Raw genomic sequence first — 21,983 nt, 5'->3', positions numbered from 1 at the left:
AAATATAGCCTTGTGTTATTAAAAGGTGCCCATCAGCATGTGCGATGATTGTGTGATAACACTGAACATCTGCTGAATACAGCGAGACTAACCTCATGCCAATTGGTTTCCTTCCAGCTTAGATAAGTAACTACCACAGCTGCCTTTCATTACAACTCTCAAACCAGCTCTGTTTTAAATATTAAACTCAGTTTTAAATATTGAATATTAAATACTAAAGTGGCTGGCTCTCCAGCTGCTCTGATTTGGAGCAGAGGAACTTCATGAAAAGCCTCCTTTTCCATGCACTGTCTGGTAGACTCTCCCTAGGAATGGTTTGCATCAGCCCATCGCCCTTGCATGAGCCCATCACCATTTCTCCTGCCAGGAACCTGTTTAAGCCCATTAGCTGGGAACCCCCAACTTCTCAGTACTGTTCTCCCAGAGCAGGCAGGCTGTCGCTTTGTGCTCTCAGGGGCAATGGTGAGTGAAGCCGGAGATGTAGCTTTGCTGCTGAGAAGGCACATATTTAGTAGGTAAAACATATTACTAGGACGGGGGCATATTGGAAACATCTAGAATTGAGTAAGTGGGTCCCAGAAGCTCAACGGCTTACAGTTTGCAAATGCATCGCCAGCTCAAAGTGAAGCTTCAAGAGGAAAGTAGTTAAATATGGGCCATTCTCATGATGAAATTGGTACCCTATTGCTTGGTTTGATGACAAAAAAATCCAGTTCAGACACATTGCAATGCATTTACAGTCTTCCAGCAATATTGCCTTGAAACCCCATTCAAAAGCACCCATATAAAAATAAACTTTGCAATGAAACTCAGGCTTTGGAGTACAGGATGCACTCAACCTTACAAAGATTGATCTCTGAGCAGGCAACTGGCTGCTATATTCCCTGAGGTGTCAGCTAGAAACAGTGATTTTCTGAGGAACAATGTAGTAGAAAATCCATATATATAGTTGGAACTACCCAGCAAATCTCATGAGAGCATTTACTTGATTAGTAGGAGGAATGCCTCCAATGTTCTTCACTGGAGAGAATTTGAATTGTCCAAGTATCCAAGATATACCCTAAAACCTGGTCTCCATTCACTGAATTCAGCAGCTGACCAGCTTAATGAGAAGAGACTACCATGATTACTACATGCTAGCTTGGTATGCAGCTTATGAAGTGATGTAGATCACCACATCAAAACTTACAATAACATGCTGACAACATCTATAAGTCTGAAACATGGTCCAGAGCTCCCTTTAGCTCAAGCAGAAGAACAATGTGGCTAATTAAAGCCAAGCTATGGGAAAGACAGGCAAATTCTTCACACGCAAGACTGTGATAGAACCTGCTTTTTTTAAAGATGATTGCGATGACCATACCTTCATTGGAAGACTTGTTCTAAAGGTTCATGCTAAAATACTAGTGTCTGCTAGGCTTTCACTGCCCCTCTAATATGTGAAGAAAAAGAGCCAGACAGACATAGACTATATTCATCGCATTGAGATGGTGTATTCAACTTCTGAAAATCAGCATAGGAAAGTGTGCCCTGGTCAGTTTGCAACTAATGTAGGTAGACTTAATCATCTGCTACAAGATTAACTGGAAAATCTGTGCTTTTTCCTGTGTTCCATAATCACTAGGGATCTAGAAGTGATTTCTGCACAGCAAATGTGAGTAGACATAATGTTAATTAATGGGAGTTGTCCACAGCGTGATCATGAACATACATCAGAACTAGCCGTATAGCTTCTGCCTGCTGCTCAAAGGACAGATTCTCTCTGAAGAGATCAGTTTTCCTAACAGGAGAGCTGAAATAGTATGAGCTGGCTGCAGTACACCTGCCATGCTTTCTGTATCAATAATCTGTGTCTTGCACCATACCTTCAGGAAACATGCTGAACTTCTCCAAAACTCCAGAATTATATGTGGTCACTCATTTAGCAGAGAATTTGTTTTCCATTGGCAAAAGTGACAGCAAGCCTCTATTACTCCCTCAGACCAGGCTTTAAGAATTGCACATTGCTAACAAGCTCCACTGCATGAACCTTGGACCCTTTAACAAAGGAAACCTAACTGGACCTCACTTTTCCACTCAAGATCACACTGGATGATGCTGATTTGCTGCCTGTTGTTCTGTCCTGGAAGAGAGACCCTATACCCCAAGGGCTGCCTTTCTTCTTGTCACCTACAGGACAGAGAGACCACAGATGCTTGTGCAGCCTCCTATATTGCAGATAGGAGATACGGCAGCGTTTTGTTGCAGCTTCAGTCATTCAATTTCAGACATCAAGGCTTAGCCTGGGTTTTGTTTTGGTTTTTTTTTTTAGTTCTAGCTCCAGAGGATGTTTTCAGGAGTCTTGTGGCCACTGTCTACAATGCAGTAGAGCTCGGTGCTACGATTTCATTTCACAAAGACCACTATGGACTTTAAAAGCCCAAACCTGGGCCCACAGACTGTATGTACACTGTCTTCTCTGGTCCAGTTCAACAAAGTCCTTATTAATGGAGTAGAGCGCCAAACACCTGACAGGACCCATCAGCACACTGCAGTGCCTTTCAGCAAGTTTCCATTCATTTTCCCATTTGCAGGTATGGATGCCCACAGCAAATCCATAAACTGGATTACAACCAAGATTCAAGTCACTTCCTTGCCAAAGCAGGAGCCACTCATACCAGTGATAGCCCACTTATACCAAATCCACTTTTATACTCCAGGCAACTGCTCAGACCTCCTTAGAAGGGATTTTTAGGTCATCCTTAGGCCGAGGTTCAGTGGACCATTACACAAGTCTTCATATAACAGCCCTTACTGTGGTCTTCGGTTCTCAAGAGCCGGAAAAAATAGCAAGGATTGCCACTGTCTTCTTGCTGTTTTCTTTGCAGTCTCAGTTCCTACTGCTTCAATTGCTGGCAGAGTGGATCTCTATAGTGCTTCTGCCAAGCAGAATTACTGCTGTTGCCTCAGGGTCTGAAACAGCTGTTGGTAAACTTCCATCCTGCTCTCCCAGCTATTTTATAAGGAGCTTCAGATTATCTTCCGGGCACAGCTACTGTGTTCTCATTCTACATCAGACTGATCTGATTTTCCTCTAGCCTAGCTAAAACACTCCAATAACTGCTTTAATGAAAAAAAAAAATCATTTTTATTTTCCATACATAAAACAAACATAACAGAGGAATCCCAGTCATCAGGCACAAGCATTTTTCTTTCCCTTCAGATCAGGGAAAAACCCATCCTCACCAGAAAAGGTCCATCACCCCCACAAAAGAAGGTGGAACTTCTACCAACTTTGCTCACTCACTTCCAAGGGACTTACCTCAATCACTCATCCCTTCCTCTGGGTAGGAGCCCTACATAAGTCTATTAAATACTGCTCCTACCTCTGGACTGATCCTGAAGACCCATACTCTATCAGAGTAGAGTTAGCTACTTCTGTAAAGGAACCTGTACCCTTTTTATACCAGCTCTCACCTATGGCTTAAATTAAGCAGTAAGTGGCCAAAAGGTGTGGAACTAGAGGTACTATGAGTGCTTAGATTAGAGTTGGATAAGATGGAGACCGATGGAGAGGAGCAGAGTTTGTTGGAGGAAACGCTACATAAATCTGAGGTTCCTCCTATGCAATCTGTGTGTTCATGAGACATCAGACCGCTGTGACATCAGAAATACTGCAGTATTGCAACGTACAAGCCACACTAACCCAAAGCATGTTGTTTTGCAGTACTACAAACATGATGACACAACTTCGGCAGGAGGAATGATGCTATCACAATGAAACTCAGTCTCAGAAGACTAGATGGACCTTAGCAGTTTATATACTGGATATATGTAATGGTTTAAGGAAAGTCATCTAATTTCCATTCAAGTAATGATCACAGCTGTTATCTTTGAGGTACCTTTATATTTTGGTCCAAAATGTTTGTAAACTAGATAATGCAGATTTTTTTTGCATCAAGTGATCTTATAAGACATTAGCAAAATCAGGCTCTGTTTTTCAAGATATTTGCAAATTTAATATTTATCAGCGCCACGCTTATTATTTTAGTCTATGACTAATCCTGAAGAACACTACAACTATTATATCGCAAATGTGATAGTAACTACCTGAATAAGGCAAATTAAGTTTATTTAGAATTACCTACCCAAATCCATACTTTAGAAAGGCATATGCAAGTTTTACAATTAGGAGATTAAAATGACTGTTTTCTTGAGATCTCTGGTACTTGTTTTTTTCTTGGTTCAACCACATCGGAGAGAGATTTTGAGTATAAAAATTGGTCAGGTTTGAGCTTTGTTTAGAAACTTGCGTGATAATTAGCTGCAAAGGCTGTTAAATAGATATCCTTTTTCCACTGCGCAAGCATAAATTATTTCCTGTAATAAATTTCACTGTACATGTTACTAGGCTGTATATAGATCAGAAATGGATATTTATAATTAGCCTGTATTTGTCTTCACCTCTATCTTTGTTTCCAAGGGTTGCTATGGATAACTGTTCTTGCACCTCCTGTGTTCTCATTTTGCAGGTCTTGTGAGTCTCACAAGGATGAATCCGCTCTTCCATAGCATTAAATATTTATACAATGACCTGATGAAGCAACCTAGGTGAAAATACAGGCAATACTGCAATAAGTATTACATCTTCTTGCTGCATATGCCCAATAGTTATGCATGGCAAAAATGTCCCCTTTCATTTTCACCAGGCCAAGATACCATATCCCACTTTCTTCGATGGATATTGCCACAGGAATCCATGTATGGATTGATTGATTGACTTCAACACGCACCTGAGAATGGTAAGAACTGCAATGAAATACATGCTGCAAAATATTTCTGCCTAGCAGGGAAGATCGCTTTCAGCTCAGCACTTCATGCTTTGAGATACTAAGTTCAAACTTCACCATTTTCAATGTCCACGGTGGACCCAGGGGTATTGCTACCAGAGGGACCTCCAGCCCTTCTCCACAAAGGTGGGATGACTTATGTTCTGCCCTCCCAGAACCTGAAAGTTGCTGAATGATAGCTGAGAGGGGCTGGGAGACTTGTGATCTTGACAAGCTGACTTTGCTCTGCTGTTGAGAGTGAACTTTTTCCTGGAAATAAATGTAGATTCTGGGATTTACTGCTGGATGAAATGGAAGTGATTATGGATCCCACTGTTTTCAGGCAATCTGCATGACAGTGCAGTGGCCGAGCTTTCCCAGTCTGTACCCACACCTTCAGTTGCCGATTCTCCAGCTCTACCCAGCACATTGACCCAGCCAGTGGTGGGGAGGATTGAGCTACAGCTCCGGGTCGCAAGTGGGGGCTGCAACGGCGGCCTTGAGCCCCCGCCAGGCCGGCATCTGTCTCGCTCCTGCCCTGCCACTGCATCGCACCATGCTCTCGGCTGGACCGGGGAGCTGACACACATTTTAAAAACCCCAAGGGAAAGCAAGAGCGCTTGTGAGCAGCGCTGCTCCCACACCAGAAACCCTGGCCCGGCGGGGCTCCCTCCGTCCTCCTGCAAACCACGTCCTTCTGCACATCTCGCATCTCTCTGTCCTCCCGCATCGCTCTGCACATCCTCCCGCCTCCCTCTGCACGTCCTCCCGCGCCCCCCTGCCCACAGACGCTCGCAGCTCCCTCCGGCGTGGACTGCAGTTTCTGCTCCCTATTTCCCCACGCCCGGGGACCCCCCCACCCGCACGCCAAAACGCTGCAAGCCGCCAGCAGCGGCACCGGGGTCGGCACGGCAGCTCTCTGCCCGGTGCCGCCTCGCCCCCCGCGGTGCCAGCGCGGAGAAAGGCGTCACAAAGCCGTGACGTCAGAGCGGCGGTTGGGGGGGGAGAGAGAGAAATGCCACTGTTATGACGTCATCCTGCTGCCGTCCCCGGGTGGGACGGGCGCCAGGAGCCGCGGCTGCCGCCGGTGCCCGCCCGGAGCCGCCCCCGTCGGGGCGGGTCGCGCAGCGCGGCGCAGCGCAGCGCAGGGCGGGTCCCGGCGCAGAGCCGCTGCCGGGTGCGCTGGGCCCGGGCAGCCGCCGTGCCAGCAGCTCTCGGCGGGGCGATGCGGATGGCGGTCAGTGCGGCAGCGGGTGAGGGGGCAGCTCAGAGCCCCGGCCCCGCCGCCGTGTCGCTGGGCTTGAGCGTGGCCGTGGTCTCCAGCCTGGTGAACGGCTCCACTTTCGTCCTGCAGAAGAAGGGGATCGTGAGGGCCCGCGGGCGAGGTAGGGACCCCAGCGCTGCGGTGGCGGCGGGCGGGAGAGCCCCCCCGGGGCTTCCCAGCCTTCCTTTCCCGTCCGCGCCGCCGCCCCTCCGGTAACCTCCCCGGTCTCCGGAGCATCGTCCCCGGCACCGTGCGGGACGGGTACCCCCGCCCCGGGAGCTGCCCCGGCTTCCCCCGGGGCCGCTCACCCCCTCGCCCCCACGGACGGGCCGCGGCTGCCCCACGCTGCGGCGGCGGCCGGCCCCGGGGAGGTGGGGGAGGTGGGGGTGCCGTGGGGTTCAGCCCGTCCCGCGGGGGCCCAGGCTGTCCCGGGGGGGCGCGGATGACAGGCACCCCCGGGGCTCGGCAGACCCTCTGCCCGGGGGCAGTCACGGTGTCTCCTGGAGCGGGGGACACCTTCCGGGCGGCCGGACGGGGGCAGCCGGCCTTAGTTTGTCACCTTAAGCGTGTTTGACATCAGAGATCGATGGCTGGAGCGTGGCGTAAGGGATGTGATAAATTACTGAAGAGACGGCAGGTGGAGAGCAATGAAGGTTTATTGAGCGTAGTCATCAGCAACAGCTTCCCGATGCACGGCCTGCTCACTGGTCCTCTGTCACGCTGTGAGACAGCACTGGACACTGGTGTACGTGTGTGTGTGCGTACATAGGTTTCTCTTGCGGTATTTTCATGTACCTGTGGGACCTTCCACCCATTTCGCTGGCTCAGAGAGTTTCTTGCCATGACCAGCACCGGCGCATCTTGTGCCTTGTTTATTCTAGCTCTTGCACAGACACACACCACAAGTTACATCAGTCACGTGGTGGTTTCCTTTTGTAGGGAAGAGAGGCACACCGGTGACGTGAAATAATTTCTTTCTTTTATTTTTCATATTGGAATATCATGCCTCATTATTGTTTTTTGAGATTAACTGATTGTGCTGTCTAGCCAGTTCAGCTAAAACAAAGCTGTAAATTCACACAGTATGAAGATTTTCTGTATTTTATTCTGAAACTGGAGCTCCTCAGAGCATGCAGCGTCTGAATAGCATTGTGCTGGTTGCACCTTGATGCTTTGAATGTAAGAAAGTGCAATATATTTATTTGTTCTTAATGTCATGCTTTTATGTGAGGGGAAAGTTGTAAACACAGGTTGCATGAGACCGTTTAATTGTATTTCTGTGGTCAATAGCCATTTGTTTTGCAGATGGTGGGGGGGGTGAGCACGTGTCCATAGGTTCTGGGAACTCTCATATGAAAAATCCTTTTTAGTGACCAGGGCATGCTAGGTATTTTCTCTGTATATGTGCATGTATGTAAATATATGTATATATACACACATATTATGTATTTGAGATGGCTAGAGTTAAAGCAGCAGTGCGTTTCCAGTGCCTACTGCATGTAGCGTGGTCAGGGTGGATGCAGTGGAGCAGAGCAAGCTTGCAATTATGTTACTACCAGCTGGCAGCCTGATCCAACAAATTTATTTTGCCTTTTCTGCAATGACCTTACGGGTAAGGGCCTCAGACAAACTATTGTTCAGCAAACATAGTCTCCCTTTCCCTCAGAGATCATGTTTGCATCATAAATACAAATCTTTTTTTTTTTTTTTTTTTAAGGGAAACAATGAGAAAACGAAAGAGAAAGGAATGACTTTCCCTCTCAAGGCAGCCAGAGAAGTTTCTATTTTGCACTATAGTTGGGTCTAATTACTCCTGAAGAGCTTTCAGTGGAGCACTGGGTTAAGCGGGTGATGGGTGTGTGCCGGCCTTCTCCGTGCTGGCAGATGTAAAGCACCCTGGCTTGAAGATATTACTGATGTTTATTTGTGTGTCTTGCTGAGCAATTCATAGTATTTCCTGTTGCCGTGCTCAGTGTGGAGACATCCAGGCAAATACCCTCAGTTTCTCTAGATTTAATGTTGCAAAGCAGCGTGGTTCTGCCTTGAATCTAGCAGTCAGAGCTGCGAGCCCGAGATCGTCAGTGTCAGATGATGTCTTTTTTCCATTGGCTGCAGTAGGTCTTGTATAATTAACAAGGAGGCACTTCAAGTCTTCTCTGTCTTCTCTAATGAATCAATAATATAGTGTCAATGCAATTAGTTATCTTTGCTTAGTTAGAAACAGCAGCGGGTGACAAATATTTTGCAAAGTTATCTTACATGAGTCAATATTTTCTATAATTTGTGCCCCCAACAGTGTTTTTATTTTATATGCAATAACAAAAGTATAAAAAATTATTACACCCACTCTAAAGCTGGCCATTTTCATTAGTCATTTTCCATCTCATTTCAATTACATAGTGTGATTTCCAAGCGCTTAATATTTTATACGTCTCCAGAGTTATAGATTTACTGTGTTTCTCTTTCATTTGGGATTTTGGGGTAGGTACAATATTGCCTATTGCTCCAGCAGCTCTTGAGAGAGCATCTTCCCAGATAAATGCAGAGCTGAATTGCTAGAAAGAGGAGCTGAATGTAAGAGCATAGTGTGATGCCAAGGTCATGCTCAGTGGAGGCCAGGCTTTAGTTTAGTAAGTGGTCATTAGCCTTGATGTTCTACAGAAGCAGAACTTACAAAAATGTGGTGCACAGGCTCCCCTGGTGCGTCCCAAGGCAAAAGCCTGTAATCTGACAATGAAAATAATCATCCTTGAGTTTAGGAGACACTAAGGGACAATCCAGAGGTTTTACTCCTCTCTTTGAGACGTGGCAGTATGTGAGGAATTCAGAGGCTTCTTTCAGAGCACTGTCCAATGCTCAAATGCGGGAGGATTGGTCTACACTACGGTACTGCCAAAACTGCGTGCCAAAACAATTTTTCTGCTGCAATTTCTCCGATACAATTTCATTGAGGCTATCTTGCCAAACTAATTGGTCTGAATCATGTTTTGTTTCCATAGGTTTCCCATTGTGCTAGTAGTGGTTCTGACGTGTATGTTTAAACAGAACTCTTCTAGGTAATACCGTGTTAGCGTCGCATAGGTACTTTGCTGGAAAACAGAATTTCTAACTAATATGTTGTCTTAAGAAGGTCCAACTTGGACACTAAGGCCAAGTCCGAGCACCTTGTCTCTTGTTTTCCTCCCACTTAGTTGCCTTGAAGAAAAGGGTTAAGCTGAAGGTCCTTAACAGCTGAAACTGTTGAAATTATTCTCTTTTGTAGTTCCGATACTGCAATTTCATATTTTTCTAATACATCTTCCTGTACTTCCTCTTCCAGGAACTTCGTACTTAACAGATATAGTATGGTGGTCTGGCACTATTGCAAGTAAGTATCTTAAAAGGTTTGATTTTATTTGAAGGGAGAAGTAGCAGTTAGATGGTGAAATGAGACATCAGGAAATCCGGATTCTCATCTTGAATCTCATGCTCGCTTGTCACGAAATTCCCGTCCCTCAGAAATATCCCACCTTCAGTAAACTCTCACTGGCTACTGTGTCTGACGGTGTTTGAGAAGGCAAAGAGCTGGGACAATCCCAAGTCAGACATCTGTCCAGATTTCCAAACCATTTGGTACTTGCAGCCCTTAGCAGCCACGCGCTGCTCTGACTCTGGGTTCCTGCAGGGTTTGTGTCTCTGGATCGCGCTGGTCCGCTCAGTTTTTAATAAAAGTCAAAGCTGAAGAAGAAATTGTCGCTCTGCACAAAAGGGCTCATTGAGCACATGTTATTTTTTTTAGATCAGAAAGCACTTAGCCAGCCTCAACTGAAAAGAAAAAAAATCCTTTTTGATTTCTAGTTTGACAGATACAGTTTCAGTTTTGCTTTTAATCTCCAAGATTAATGTGGAGCCTTGTGTGGTGCTGATATGAGATCAGTGTAATTTCACTCTTAGTATCTTTGTAAGCTGTGCCCAGGCAAAGTTCACTCTCTGATGTGAATCCAGAGCATGGGGAGCAACTAGCCTTCTCCTCTTGCAGTTCAGACCTAGTTCTACCCACAAGCTTAAAATCATACCCCGCTTTTAGACTCTAACCCAGCCTTTTGCGAATTATTTGGAAATGCTCTGAGGCTGTTTCTGAGAAGTATATCGATCTAGTTGTGCCCTTTGTTTCATGGCAGCAAGGTAAGTCTCTGTTTTTGTTGTTTTCAAGCTATGCAGAAAGAATGGAAACTGATAGATCCCTTGAAGGACAAAGTTCACAGCGAGTGTAGAAGCCAACAGAGCTTCAGAGGAAAGTCCTTGGCTAATTTAACCTGAGTTTAAGTAGTACTTAGTCAGCTTTCTCCTCTGCCAGGATCACCACTGCCTAAGTAGCAATAAATCCGTGCATTAATCACTGCTGTTTGTTGCTCACGAGGCTCCAGCCTTGAATCTCCAAGCAGAAGGAGAGGTTTAATTACAGGAGTTTATCTTGGTGAATCAGAGAAAATGATTTCATGCTTAAAAGAGCTGACTGAATTGATTGAAGGCAGAATAGCTGAAGGGAATGGTATCAGTTGGCTTTTGTCCAGTAGCTAGGTGCAGGTATTTCAAAACAAAGCCGTGGTAAGTTTACAAAGGAACTGAGGGAAGAATTGCTTAAGGATATTATAGATTCAGAATTGCAACAGATTAACAAACAGCAATAGGAAGGGCCAGGAAGGCACCTGTGGGATGCAGAGAAAGGCGATGTTTGGGGAATTAGCAATATCCCCAGTTATCTGGGCGAAATTATAACAGCTGACATCATCTTCTCAAACAGGGAATTTGGAGTTTGGATGAGTAAGAAAGCCCACATAAACTCTTTCAACTTGTTTTCACAATATTTGTTCAGATGGTGAACAAGCATTTCTGTGTTGGCATGCTGCCTAAACATTTTGGGGCCTTGGGATCCACTGGATTACTGAAGACTTCAAAGGAAGGGCTACAGATTTTGCTAAGGGATTTTTTTTTAAGTCAAAAGAGTGATTGCAGCATGTATACAGGTATTTCAGTGAGCATGAAACTAATTAATTGGCTAATTAATTAATTTTGGTGCAGGTTTTGATAGCAACATGGATGTGGCTGGTTTTTATAGCGGATACATAGAACAGTTTGGGTGGAAGGGACCTTAAAGATCATCTGGTAACACTAACGTCGATGTTAGTGTTTTACTGCAGATGGGGAATGCACTTGTGAAGCAAATCTCCTGTTTGTCTCCACGGACTGGGCTTTCTTTCACATTGTGGAGCAGTGTTGGAGCTCCTGAACTGGACTTTAAGATGAAACTAGGCTGGAAGATGCACTCTAGGAACATGCCTAAAGCACACCAGCAGCAAACAGACTTTCAGTCTGTGGGATCAGGCTGAAGTTAGTCTGAAATAAAACCCCTGACATGCGTAGAACAGACATCTTTTGCTATTCAGATCTACTCCTGGTCTTCTTGGTCATGTAGACATGTCAGTGTGCATCAAGTTTTGCGTTGCAGTAACTTCAGGGATATTGGTTCTCCTTTAGCAAGCTTAAACCTTGGTGTGCCTTCAAGAACTGAAGCGTGTCTTGACTTAGACCATTGCTGTGTCTGGAGAGGAATTTCTATCCAGAGAGGACTGGATATGTTGGCAGCAAAGGTCCTCAACATCAGTTAGGTGGGAACAATTACTGAGATTCTTTTTTTAATTGGTCTTAATTAGTCCCGGTCTGTCATTCATGGTGTTCAAGACTGTTACCATTACTCCATGGTGATGCTGAAAACTTCTGGCAAGTTCAGTTGCCTTACAGCATGCAGTTTGACTGAAGCTTCAGAGACCTGATTTATGGGTCAGTGTTGGTGCCATCTGTTAGGGTTCTTCCAACAGAAATTTAAGGCACCTGACCTCCAAAAAAAAAAATCAACCTTTTGTCAGGTCACTTGGAAATGTACGTAATCTGCAGAAACACAGCCTGCTAGCTGTGTCCCATCCTCCACGCAAGAGCTGCCCCAGTGCCTTTGGATGCCTTGAAGATAATGCCAAAGTTGCCACATACCTCTGCTGAAAAACAAGCTGGAGGCTGATAGTTGAGTTACTCTATTCCCAGGGGCAGGGAGACCGCCACTGACTCTTGTGCTCTGGAAATGCTGCTCATTAACTTCTCTGGCTCACTCCTGCACACAGAGAAAGCCGCAGTGAATTGAATTAATATAATTTTACCACACTTTGCAGTTTTGTAAGTTTGTTTGTCTCCTTTGTGTTTCCTGTAGGTTACACAGGTCCTCAGGTCTACTGATAATGTGAGCTAATTTGGTAAATTAATTAATGTTTGCACAGTGCTTTGCAGGTGTAAAGAACAGGATGATGGTAATGATATGTGATAGTTGAGGGCAATGCCAGCCTGAGCATAAAGACAGCTTGGATTCTTGAAATGTTTTTATAGGCTCACAATGGCTCTTAAAATCAACTGGAAATTTGAGCTGTGTGTAATTTGTGTTCAATGTTGGGGTTCTTGCCAGTTACCACAGACCCTGTAACACTGCAGGCATCATGTTGACCTATTATAAACTTGCCAGCACTTGCAAAACCATCCAGATTTCCTTTTTTGACTGAAAACTTGAACGCATGAACTGTTTATCACAGCTATGATGTGCAATAGTGTGGACATCTTGGAATTTGTTTTTACTGGGGGAAAGAAAAGAAAAAAAAAAAGATTGTGAGGCTGTTATTGTGACTGGTCAGGAATCTGTTGTTTTTAAAATGATCAGGAATTATTTTTGATATTACATAGTGTTGTGAAAATTTGATGTGGTCTACTGTGTATTGAAAAGCCTTTATACATGTGCTTAGTATTTCATTATTAGATTTCTTCGTACTGTCCTTATTTCCCCCCAGAAAGCAACACTGCTGTTAGGAGTTATAACCAAGTGCATTCGTGTTACGTGTATGCACATTCTAAAGCTGAAATCATTTATACTTTTAGCCCTCCCCATATAAATATTTGAGTGTAATATTGAGATATGAGTGTAATCCATGAGTGTTTCTAATTCAATTTATTGAGTTAGAGTTTATATTCAACTAAGAGAAGTTGCAAATGAGATTTACTGTGCCCTCTTGGATCTTCTTGTGTGGCAAATACAAATCCTCTATTGAAAAATTCCAACCATTTTGTTTAAGTGCAAAATTAACAGAGTTAAGCAAATCTGTAACATCTGTTTTCCAGTTAGGTCAGTCTTTCCTAAACAGTATTGGCTAAGTTTTCATTACTTCTTTTTACAAAGGGATTTAAAGGCTCATTTCTGGTTCTCTTGACAGTGGCTCTGGGTCAAATAGGGAATTTCTTGGCCTACACTGCAGTCCCAACTGTGCTAGTGACGCCCTTGGGAGCTCTTGGCGTTCCATTTGGGTAAGAGTTTGCTTTTCTTGTTCTTATTGGAATGTTGTTACTACTTAATAAAATGTCAGATAGACTCAGCGATCACTGGAGGTGCACTGAGAAGATGTCAGGTTTATGACTGTTAATGATGTGTTATAATGTCACCTATTCCTGCCTTCCCCAGCAAAGTGGCAGGGCGGGAAGGCGATGGTGGAGAAAGGTTTCCTGAGTATCTTCTGCTTTAACTATCACTATGATCTGAAACAGATAAACATCTTTTTTTTTTTCTTTCACTGTGGTTGTTCCGGACTCTTCTTATTCTGTTATTCACAGTTCCCTTACTATGTAGATCTGTCCTTTTGTCTCACATTCTTTCTCTCCCCTGCTATCCACAACCCACATGTGTTTATTGATGCTGATTTTCATTTAATTGGATTTGGCCCCATTTTCTGAAGCGGGACTCCCTTGCATATGCATGCCCACGCTTCTTGAATGTTATGTTCATGTGAAGGGAGGGAACAAAAAAGGCAGTGAGTGGTCCTGAAAGGAGTTTAATATGCAACTGTTTTGTGAATAGCTAAACTACAGTTGTGAACCTATTGCGGTGAAAAAGTACAATTCTTTAAAAACAAAGCTGTGCATTGCCTCGAGACTTTTCTGTTGCCTACTGTTGGCTGCTGAATTGTGTATCTGACTGCACTGGTCATCTACGTCAGAGTGCAGATTGCTTTGTATGGGCCTCGTGGCTTCAGAGTTTTAAACACTATAAAGCACACTGGTGGTGCTCTACTTACCACCTATTATTTTATCCGAGGCTACATAATTTTTGGTATTTCGGTCAGCTACGTGTCTGAGGTGAGCCCTGTGATCTTTGTAACTAAAGGCCACTTTTATCTCATGAATGTGTAGCACCTGCAAAATGGGGCTTTGTGACAGGTCACCAAATGGGTAACGGGTGGATATCTGCCTCGGGTGCCCAATGCCTGGTTTGGGAGGTTGGGTTTTTTTGGAGGAGATGATGTGGTGTTGGTTTTGGGGGTGATGTGGCTAGGTTTTTTGTTGGTTGTTTTGGTTTGTTTGTGGGGTTTTTTCTTCTGAGATGAAACATCAGGGACTGAGTAAAACTGAGAGTGGATGAATTTTTCCTAAGATAAGTCAGAAATGGATTTTGAGGATCCACCAACATTTGATCAAAGATCCACCACCATTTGATACTGTTCCTTTAAGAGGGAAATTCACGAGCGACATCACTGCTGGAGCATTATTAACAGGATGTAGTCAAACTTTTAATTTTCTTCCTCTTTTGTGAAAGGTCCATTTTAGCTTCTTACTTACTGAAAGAAAAACTGAACATTCTTGGCAAGCTGGGATGTTTGCTGAGCTGCGCTGGGTCTGTTGTTCTCATCATCCATTCCCCAAAGTCCGAGAGCGTAACAACTCAGGCTGAGCTTGAAGAGAAGCTTACAAATCCAGGTACTTTGTTCTTTTATTAACTCATAATGATTTTGTGAGATTGATCAAGAGCACGCAGGAGGAAGAGGCTTACCACTTCCATCAGGTAGGAAAATTGACTTCTGAAGAAACCATGACGTGACAGAGGCAAACCAGTACAGCTTTTGTGTGGGAAAACTATGCCTTGCTGTACTTGGAACTCGTCAGATTTATTGATACATGTGTGCAGAAAGGAAAATGTGGATACTTTTGAAAACGTTATCCTGCACAGCACGCTCAGAACAATGGCCACTTGAACTTGTAATTTTCTAAAATTATGAAAAAGTGTATCTTCCTACTCAGAGATGAAAGGTCCAATTCTAGGCTCTCAATTTAAGTTGTTTTATACAAAACAAAAAATACTGATCATCTTTTGTTCTTTAATTCTGCATTTGGGTTTTTTTTTATTAAAAGTTTATAGTAAATACCAGTTATGTTCCAAGGAGAATTCTTTGCACAATAAAGGTGTGTAGAAATATGCCATTGAAATGCATGCTGAAATGCCTGTTCTTTCTCACAGAGAATGTAAAGCCCCACTAGCTCCTGGAGGACACAGACTAGTGCTAATACATGCCAGACCCACTTTTGGTTTTCTTGCATAAGGGCTAAGCTGCCAACTATTGTTATTTCCTTTAAGTGCTTTAGGTGAGAGAAACTCAAACCTAATAACAACAGCTATCCAAAAAAATTGCAAACAAAGAAAAGAAAAAAAATACCCTGGTCTAAATTTACCCTTTCAATCTGACCAAAATTAATTGGAAATATATTTCTTTAAAACTGTAAAGCATGAAATGTTTTTCACCAGTCTAATCTGTGTACTGATGCTATAATGCAAACGATATGGTCTCTTCATTCTCCTAACTCTCCCTACTCACCTTAATGAGATCTAACTTTGTTTAAGCTCTTTGCTAGATCCATGCACCATGCTTTATTGAACTGGTTATGAACAAGGTGTTATCACTGCTGTCTGTCATAGAAGGCTTTAAGGAATATAATCCTGATGGAAGAGAGACTGGAAAAAAAAAAGCCATCTTAAATCCAGTTCAAATGTGCAACAGTGTGTGCTTTACTACATGATGATTTGTTTTACCCAAAGAATGTGACAACAGCATTGGTTGCAGATGCTCACAATATCTCTAAAACCTCAGTGATTTGGATCTATATTCAATAGCAGATCTTAATCCTGGTGTATACCTGAAGTTCACTGGTATGACATGATTTGCCGGCTAAAATCTTTAGAAGACCAAGAGTTCTCACCTTGCTATTATCTTGTTTTCTTTTTGTTTTCCAGTTTTCGTGGGTTATCTCTGCATAGTGCTGCTAATGCTTCTCCTGCTTATCTTCTGGATAGCTCCAGCTCATGGACCTACTAATATCATGGTTTACATCAGTATTTGCTCTCTGTTGGGCAGTTTCACTGTTCCCAGCACAAAAGGCATTGGGCTGGCTGCTCAAGATATCTTTCACAATAACCCCTCGAGTCAAAGGGCTCTGTACCTCTGTCTGGTACTTCTGGCAGTATTAGGATGTAGCATTATCATTCAGTTCAGGTACATCAATAAGGCACTGGAATGTTTCGACTCCTCTGTGTTTGGTGCCATCTACTACGTTGTGTTTACCACCCTGGTCCTGCTGGCTTCAGCCATCCTTTTCAGGGAATGGAGTAATGTAGGAGTGGTAGATTTCTTGGGAATGGCTTGTGGATTCACCACAGTATCTATTGGAATTGTTCTTATACAAGTCTTCAAGGAATTCAACTTCAGTATCGGGGATTTAAATAAACCTAACATGAAGACAGATTAAAATAGTTTTTTGAGGGGAAACTGGATGGCTCAGGGAAGGGTGCAGAGCTTTTCATTTCTAGGTCACTGATTCAAGTTACCCTCTGACAATTTGGTGGCCTACGTGAAATGAATTGGAGGCCTCCATCCAGTTTCAAAGGAACAGTTGTCCATGTACCCCAGTCTACACAATAAATGACCTTAATTGGAACCACTGATTGAGTCAGCATAGAGACCGATGTATTTCCTTACTGTAAAAGGTAATCCATCAGAAAAGATTGGGGGGTATTCTGACAGACCAAGTCAAAGCACGTATTGTGGCTTCTGAGGTACCGTTTCTGTGGACAGAGAACATCAGTTTCTAATGCACTCAATCTGACACCTTTCATGAGTGATGTATACTTTAAAATATGGGGGGAAAAAAAGTGAGTGCAACAATTTGTTAATCCCGATATAGCAATGTGTTCACCGTCAAGGCTGTGAATTCTGAGACTAATGTTGGTTGACCCATGGACTGCAGATTTGTCCTTTTTAGTGGCTGTCTCGGCAACTTGGTCTGCCATGCAGTGAAGACACTGGGGAGTTTTAAATTGAATTCTTTATACAGAGCAGTGGACCCTTAAAAAAAAATCTTTCACTAATTACTTATCAGCTGATGGTAGTGTCCAGGCATGCATTTTTCTTTGTAACTTCGTGCATTAAGACATACTGCATTCATCTGAGAGTTTTTAATTGGGAGCAGATGGAAAGATTGTGAAGGATGTGGAAGTGATGCACAGACTCATTGCCTGTATGGTGGCTTATTTGTAAGCAGCTCAGAACTATTTCAGTGCCTTTGTAATCCAAAAATACCACATAAATGTGAATGTATCTCTTTCAGATGGCCTATACCAGTTCAATAATTCAATTTCACTGTCTATAATATTGGACTGTATTCAAATTCTAAACATGTAAAGCATCTAGAAGGAGCCACATGTTTTTGGAAGAATTTACAAACCTGAAGTGAAACCTTTAGATGCCTTGACAGCTTCTGAAAAACCCATAGTCTGAATGGGAAGAGGTAACCTACAGGAGGACTGTTTAAAGCCATCCAGCATCCCTTTATTCTGGTTAAGTGACTAAATACAGGAAACCATTTTGTGAAGTAGCTAATAAGCAGCAACCACAAAAAGAAATTTAAGAGGGAGAAGAGCGTGAGATTTCTCATAGCACAAAAAAAGATGGTGTGATCTTCTTGTTACTTGGGAAAATGAGGTTAAAGACTGAAAAAGCAGAGGCATTCAGAGAGCGAGTTCCAGATAACCAACAGGGGTATACATTCAGATCCAGTAATTCACAGACCTGTGTGAACAGTTCAGCAATAGTATTTTGACAAGTAGTACGAATAGCTTAAGCTGTGGTTGGAATGATGCTGAACTGTTCAGTTTAAACCACTTAGAGAATATTGATGTGTCAAAGAAAGAAATAGTTAACTTTTGTGTTGTACTTGGTAGTTAAAACATCATGAGTCAAAAACTTGTAAGAAAAGCTTGAAGAGTAACAAATGTTGGTTTCCATTAAGGTGCAAAAATGGAAGAGTACAGCGTAACTCAACATCTCTAGTTCAGAACGTCTCTTAAAAAACCCCCAAAAACTCCCAACATGATTATGAGACAGCATTTGAAAAAGTTCATGACACTTTATCAAGAGATCATGAATGTCGCTTTGTGGCTGGCTGACAGGAATGCGGGCGTTGATTAATCAAGAGTAATGCTGTCCACTCTTGTGAAGTTTTTTGTTGACTTGAATTAATGTTACCTTAAAACTCAGCCTCCTTTTCATGTAAAAGGAATGTTATAAGCCCTTCTGATGGCAGCAATCATCGTGAATGGTGAATCCTAAAGATGTAGTATTCCAAAGGGACTATTCTGAGGGAGTAGGAGCCCCACTGTGTTGTTATTTGGAAGCTTGTTTTATAACTCCAAACTGGGGGGGAATGACTCTGAGTTGGCAGAAACGCACGTTGTTATAGGCCAGCATGGAAATGGGGTATCTTGGTGAAATAAAATAGTGCTAGCAAAGAAAAGGCCATCTTCATGGATTTTCAAATATTGTGTACAGTTTCTAGAAAGTTTGAGAATTGTAAATGAGAGGAATTGGACTATGAATGCCGGTTAAAACTAACCTCTGTCTGTTACTGATTGGAAGATGGTACCTTGGTTGTCAGCAGTTAGGTTTTGTCATATCAATTCCCTCTGTCTGATTGAAACCGGAATTTTACATAGGTAATGAGACCTGTAGTGACTTACTTTTCAAAACAGTGTTAGCTGTTTTCTGAAGCAGTCAAGTTGTCTTTTCAAAATTCAGGTTCAGAGTTCTTGAGTTGCATGTTGGTTTTGTACTAGCCTTTAATCTCTGAAGACTTCGGTGAAAATCTTTAGGTTAAAATGGAAATGATTGTGGTCTCATCTTACTCCTCCTTTGGCCACATTTGTTTGTCTTGTTTTGGTTTAAAATTCATTTGTATTTATTTAGAAAGTGCCTATCCTAATATGTTAGGTGCGTATGCAAATTATTAGTAAACATTAGATCCCAAATAACTTGACTGCCCTGTCTAAACCTTGCCATTTTCTGTACCACACACACAAGTTTACTTGATAAGCACTCACTATGCAGAGTAAGAATAAAGTAGAGCCGTGTTCTGTGGTCCTTTGACCATCCTTACAGCTGGTAAATGTCTGCATAGGTTTCTTCTCTTCTCCCCAGCTGCTCCTCATCTGTGATGAGCTTTCTAGAGATGTCTAGTTAACCTTGTGGTTTAAAACAGAGATGCCAAAAGCCAGCACATAAGGTGAAAGAAATTCTTGTGGCCTTGCACATCATTTATATCTGCAGCCTTTTACATCATGAATGCTAAATAATGGAAACCTTTATTTTTGCTACTTTGGTATGCAGCAGTGTTCTTTTGAGTTCTGCTGTACCTCGATCTGGTTCAGCTCTAACTTTAGAAATGTATTAGCATTTTATGTTGTCACTGTTGGTATGATTCTCCCCCCCTCCATCCCACACCCTCCTCGTTCTCAGTGTCCTACCTTTTTTAGTCCCGTTGCTTTTCTGATTTAAAAGGAGGCACTGTTGAAGTAGAATTTTAGCCATTCCCTCTTTTTTTTTTCCCACCACTTTGACAAGGAAGCACTTTGAATAAGACAGATATCTGAGTTCCATCATCTCAGGGAGCAAATGTGCATAGTTGTCTCCTGAGCTTTGGCGTCCCTTGTGGGTCTGCCCTTTCCACGTTCTCTTTGTGTTACATCTGTCGATAGCTACGAGCCAGATGACTTCAGTTCTGATTCCAAGGTAGAAGTGGGAGAGGCTACACGTACAGCAAGTGGACTCATTACAGTGGCGGGATGCATTTGAATTAAATTCAAATCCATATGAAAGGCATTTCAGACTGTATGTCTGGCTTCTATTATACTTGTCAAACGTATTTACTTGGTACTCACTTGAAGGTAGCTCTTTGATCATTATCCCTTCAGTGTATGGAGGATTTACATGCGTCAGTCACGATCTTTATTAGGTGTCAAACACAAAAATCCCTCAAATGTTCAGTAGGAGAATAGAAACCTTTTTGATACAACCAAAACCAAATTTGTTACACTTCTGTAAAAAAGAGAAATATCTAAACAAGTTATCTGCTGTATTGACTTTCCAGGACTCTCTGTGTAAATAGAGCCTACTTACTAGTGAGCTGCAACTAACATTAATAAGAACCTGTCACATCACAGTTTGACAAGTGAGGCTTCCTATTAATAATCTTGGTTTATATTGAATTTACGTATTTTTCTGAAGTAGCTAGCACTGAAAAATGAAAACACTGGATTTTATTTGTTGAAATAGTAGAATCTGAGGTCTAGCTTTCCTTTTTATTTGAAAAGTAGAGGGTTTGTATTTGAAGGAAGATTTGGGTTTATTAAATACAGGGTGCTTTAAGTGGGCTATTGTTTGCACGTTGTACCCCTCTTACCTTCTTGTTTCATAACTACAAACCATCAAGGATTCTACAGATTGTCCTCAGTTGTCTTGAGATGGTGTAACTGCTGAAGTTTTACTGTTAAATGTTTATCTATTGCCTGTTATCTTTTCTTTACAGAGATTAGTCTTTGTAATAACTCTTTGGTGCTACTGAATATGGGCTTAAGTGATGCAGAATTTTAGTGTGTACCATGTTAGGCACCAATGATGTCAACAGTTGTTATTATTACTAGTGCCCAAGCGTTTCAGACAGCAGTGTCGAAATGTTATGGATTAAGAAATCTTTTTTAAAAGCTGCAAATAATTAGTTTTTATTGGTTTTTGCTGTGTTGGGTTCCGCCTGTCCCCCAGACAGTTGCTCTACAGAGTGGAAAATATTACACAAAAGGGGTACTTTTAAGTTAAATCATTTTTCAACTGTGGAACTTTCTCTTTTTTTTTTTTTTTACATTTTATGTGTGGTTTGTTTTTTTTTTCCTGGAATGTAAAAAAATAGTTCTAATGGGATATGGGGAAAAGGTGGATGGCAACAAACATAGTGTCAGGTTTGGTTGCTTCAATGCTATTGCAATATAGTTACTACAGATTACATAAAAATGGTTTATTTTATTAGCTTCCAAATAATGTATATATAGATTTGTTAATGGCTTACAAGTCAAGCTTACTCTCTTTGCTTTTTAAAAAATAGTTATAGGCATGTTGTATTTGCCTTGTGTAAATTATAAAAGGCTATTTATTAAGTTTTCTGATAACTAATCTATTTATTAACCTGTATTGTTTTAAAATAAATGATTTATTTCTAGCTCAATGCTTGTTTTGTGACTCCTGTTTATCACATGGGGGGTGGGGGGGAAAATCAGTTTCCCACACATCTAGCTGCTGTCCAGCCTAATCCCAATTCATAAGGCCAAACTATTTCCATTACCCTTTCATAAAATAGCAGCCTTGCTTTTACTGAGAGTAGCAGATTCTTTCATGGGAACACATCAGTTGCCACATGAAGGGCTTGGTTGTTGTGTAGTGGTGTCTGCCAGCAAGCTGTAGTCTTACTGTTTTCCTTGTACTGAAGTTTGCTCACAGGTAAAAAAAATGCTTCTCTGGCAGAAATGTTTGTTGGGGCCCGAGTCACTTCAGGCTGTGTCTTGAGGGTTATCACGTGCTCTACTCATGCATTGCTGTACACTGGCTACTTGCTGGAGCTTTTATTTCAATATCTACTACTGCACAGTTGGAGTTGCATCGAGTGGCAACAGCTGTAAGGAAGTCTGTGTCACCAGT

At 42.4% G+C, this 21,983-nt stretch overlaps 1 protein-coding gene across 1 annotated transcript; it reads left to right on the top strand.

The window, feature by feature from the left end:
- The first annotated feature begins 5,834 nt into the window (after window positions 1-5,834).
- On the top strand, window positions 5,835-21,512 carry NIPA1 (NIPA magnesium transporter 1). The gene is given in 6 exon segments (XM_054810592.1): window positions 5,835-5,939; window positions 5,941-6,193; window positions 9,392-9,439; window positions 13,359-13,449; window positions 14,732-14,892; window positions 16,202-21,512. Coding segments are annotated over 6 exon segments (1,170 nt in total). The 3' UTR covers window positions 16,714-21,512.
- Window positions 21,513-21,983: the final 471 nt, after the last annotated feature.

This window comes from Grus americana, chromosome 1, assembly GCF_028858705.1.
Source record: "Grus americana isolate bGruAme1 chromosome 1, bGruAme1.mat, whole genome shotgun sequence".
Taxonomy (NCBI): Eukaryota; Metazoa; Chordata; class Aves; order Gruiformes; family Gruidae; genus Grus; species Grus americana.
Note: the sequence above shows the minus strand (reverse complement) of the source record. Positions and strands in the feature narration are given on the sequence as shown.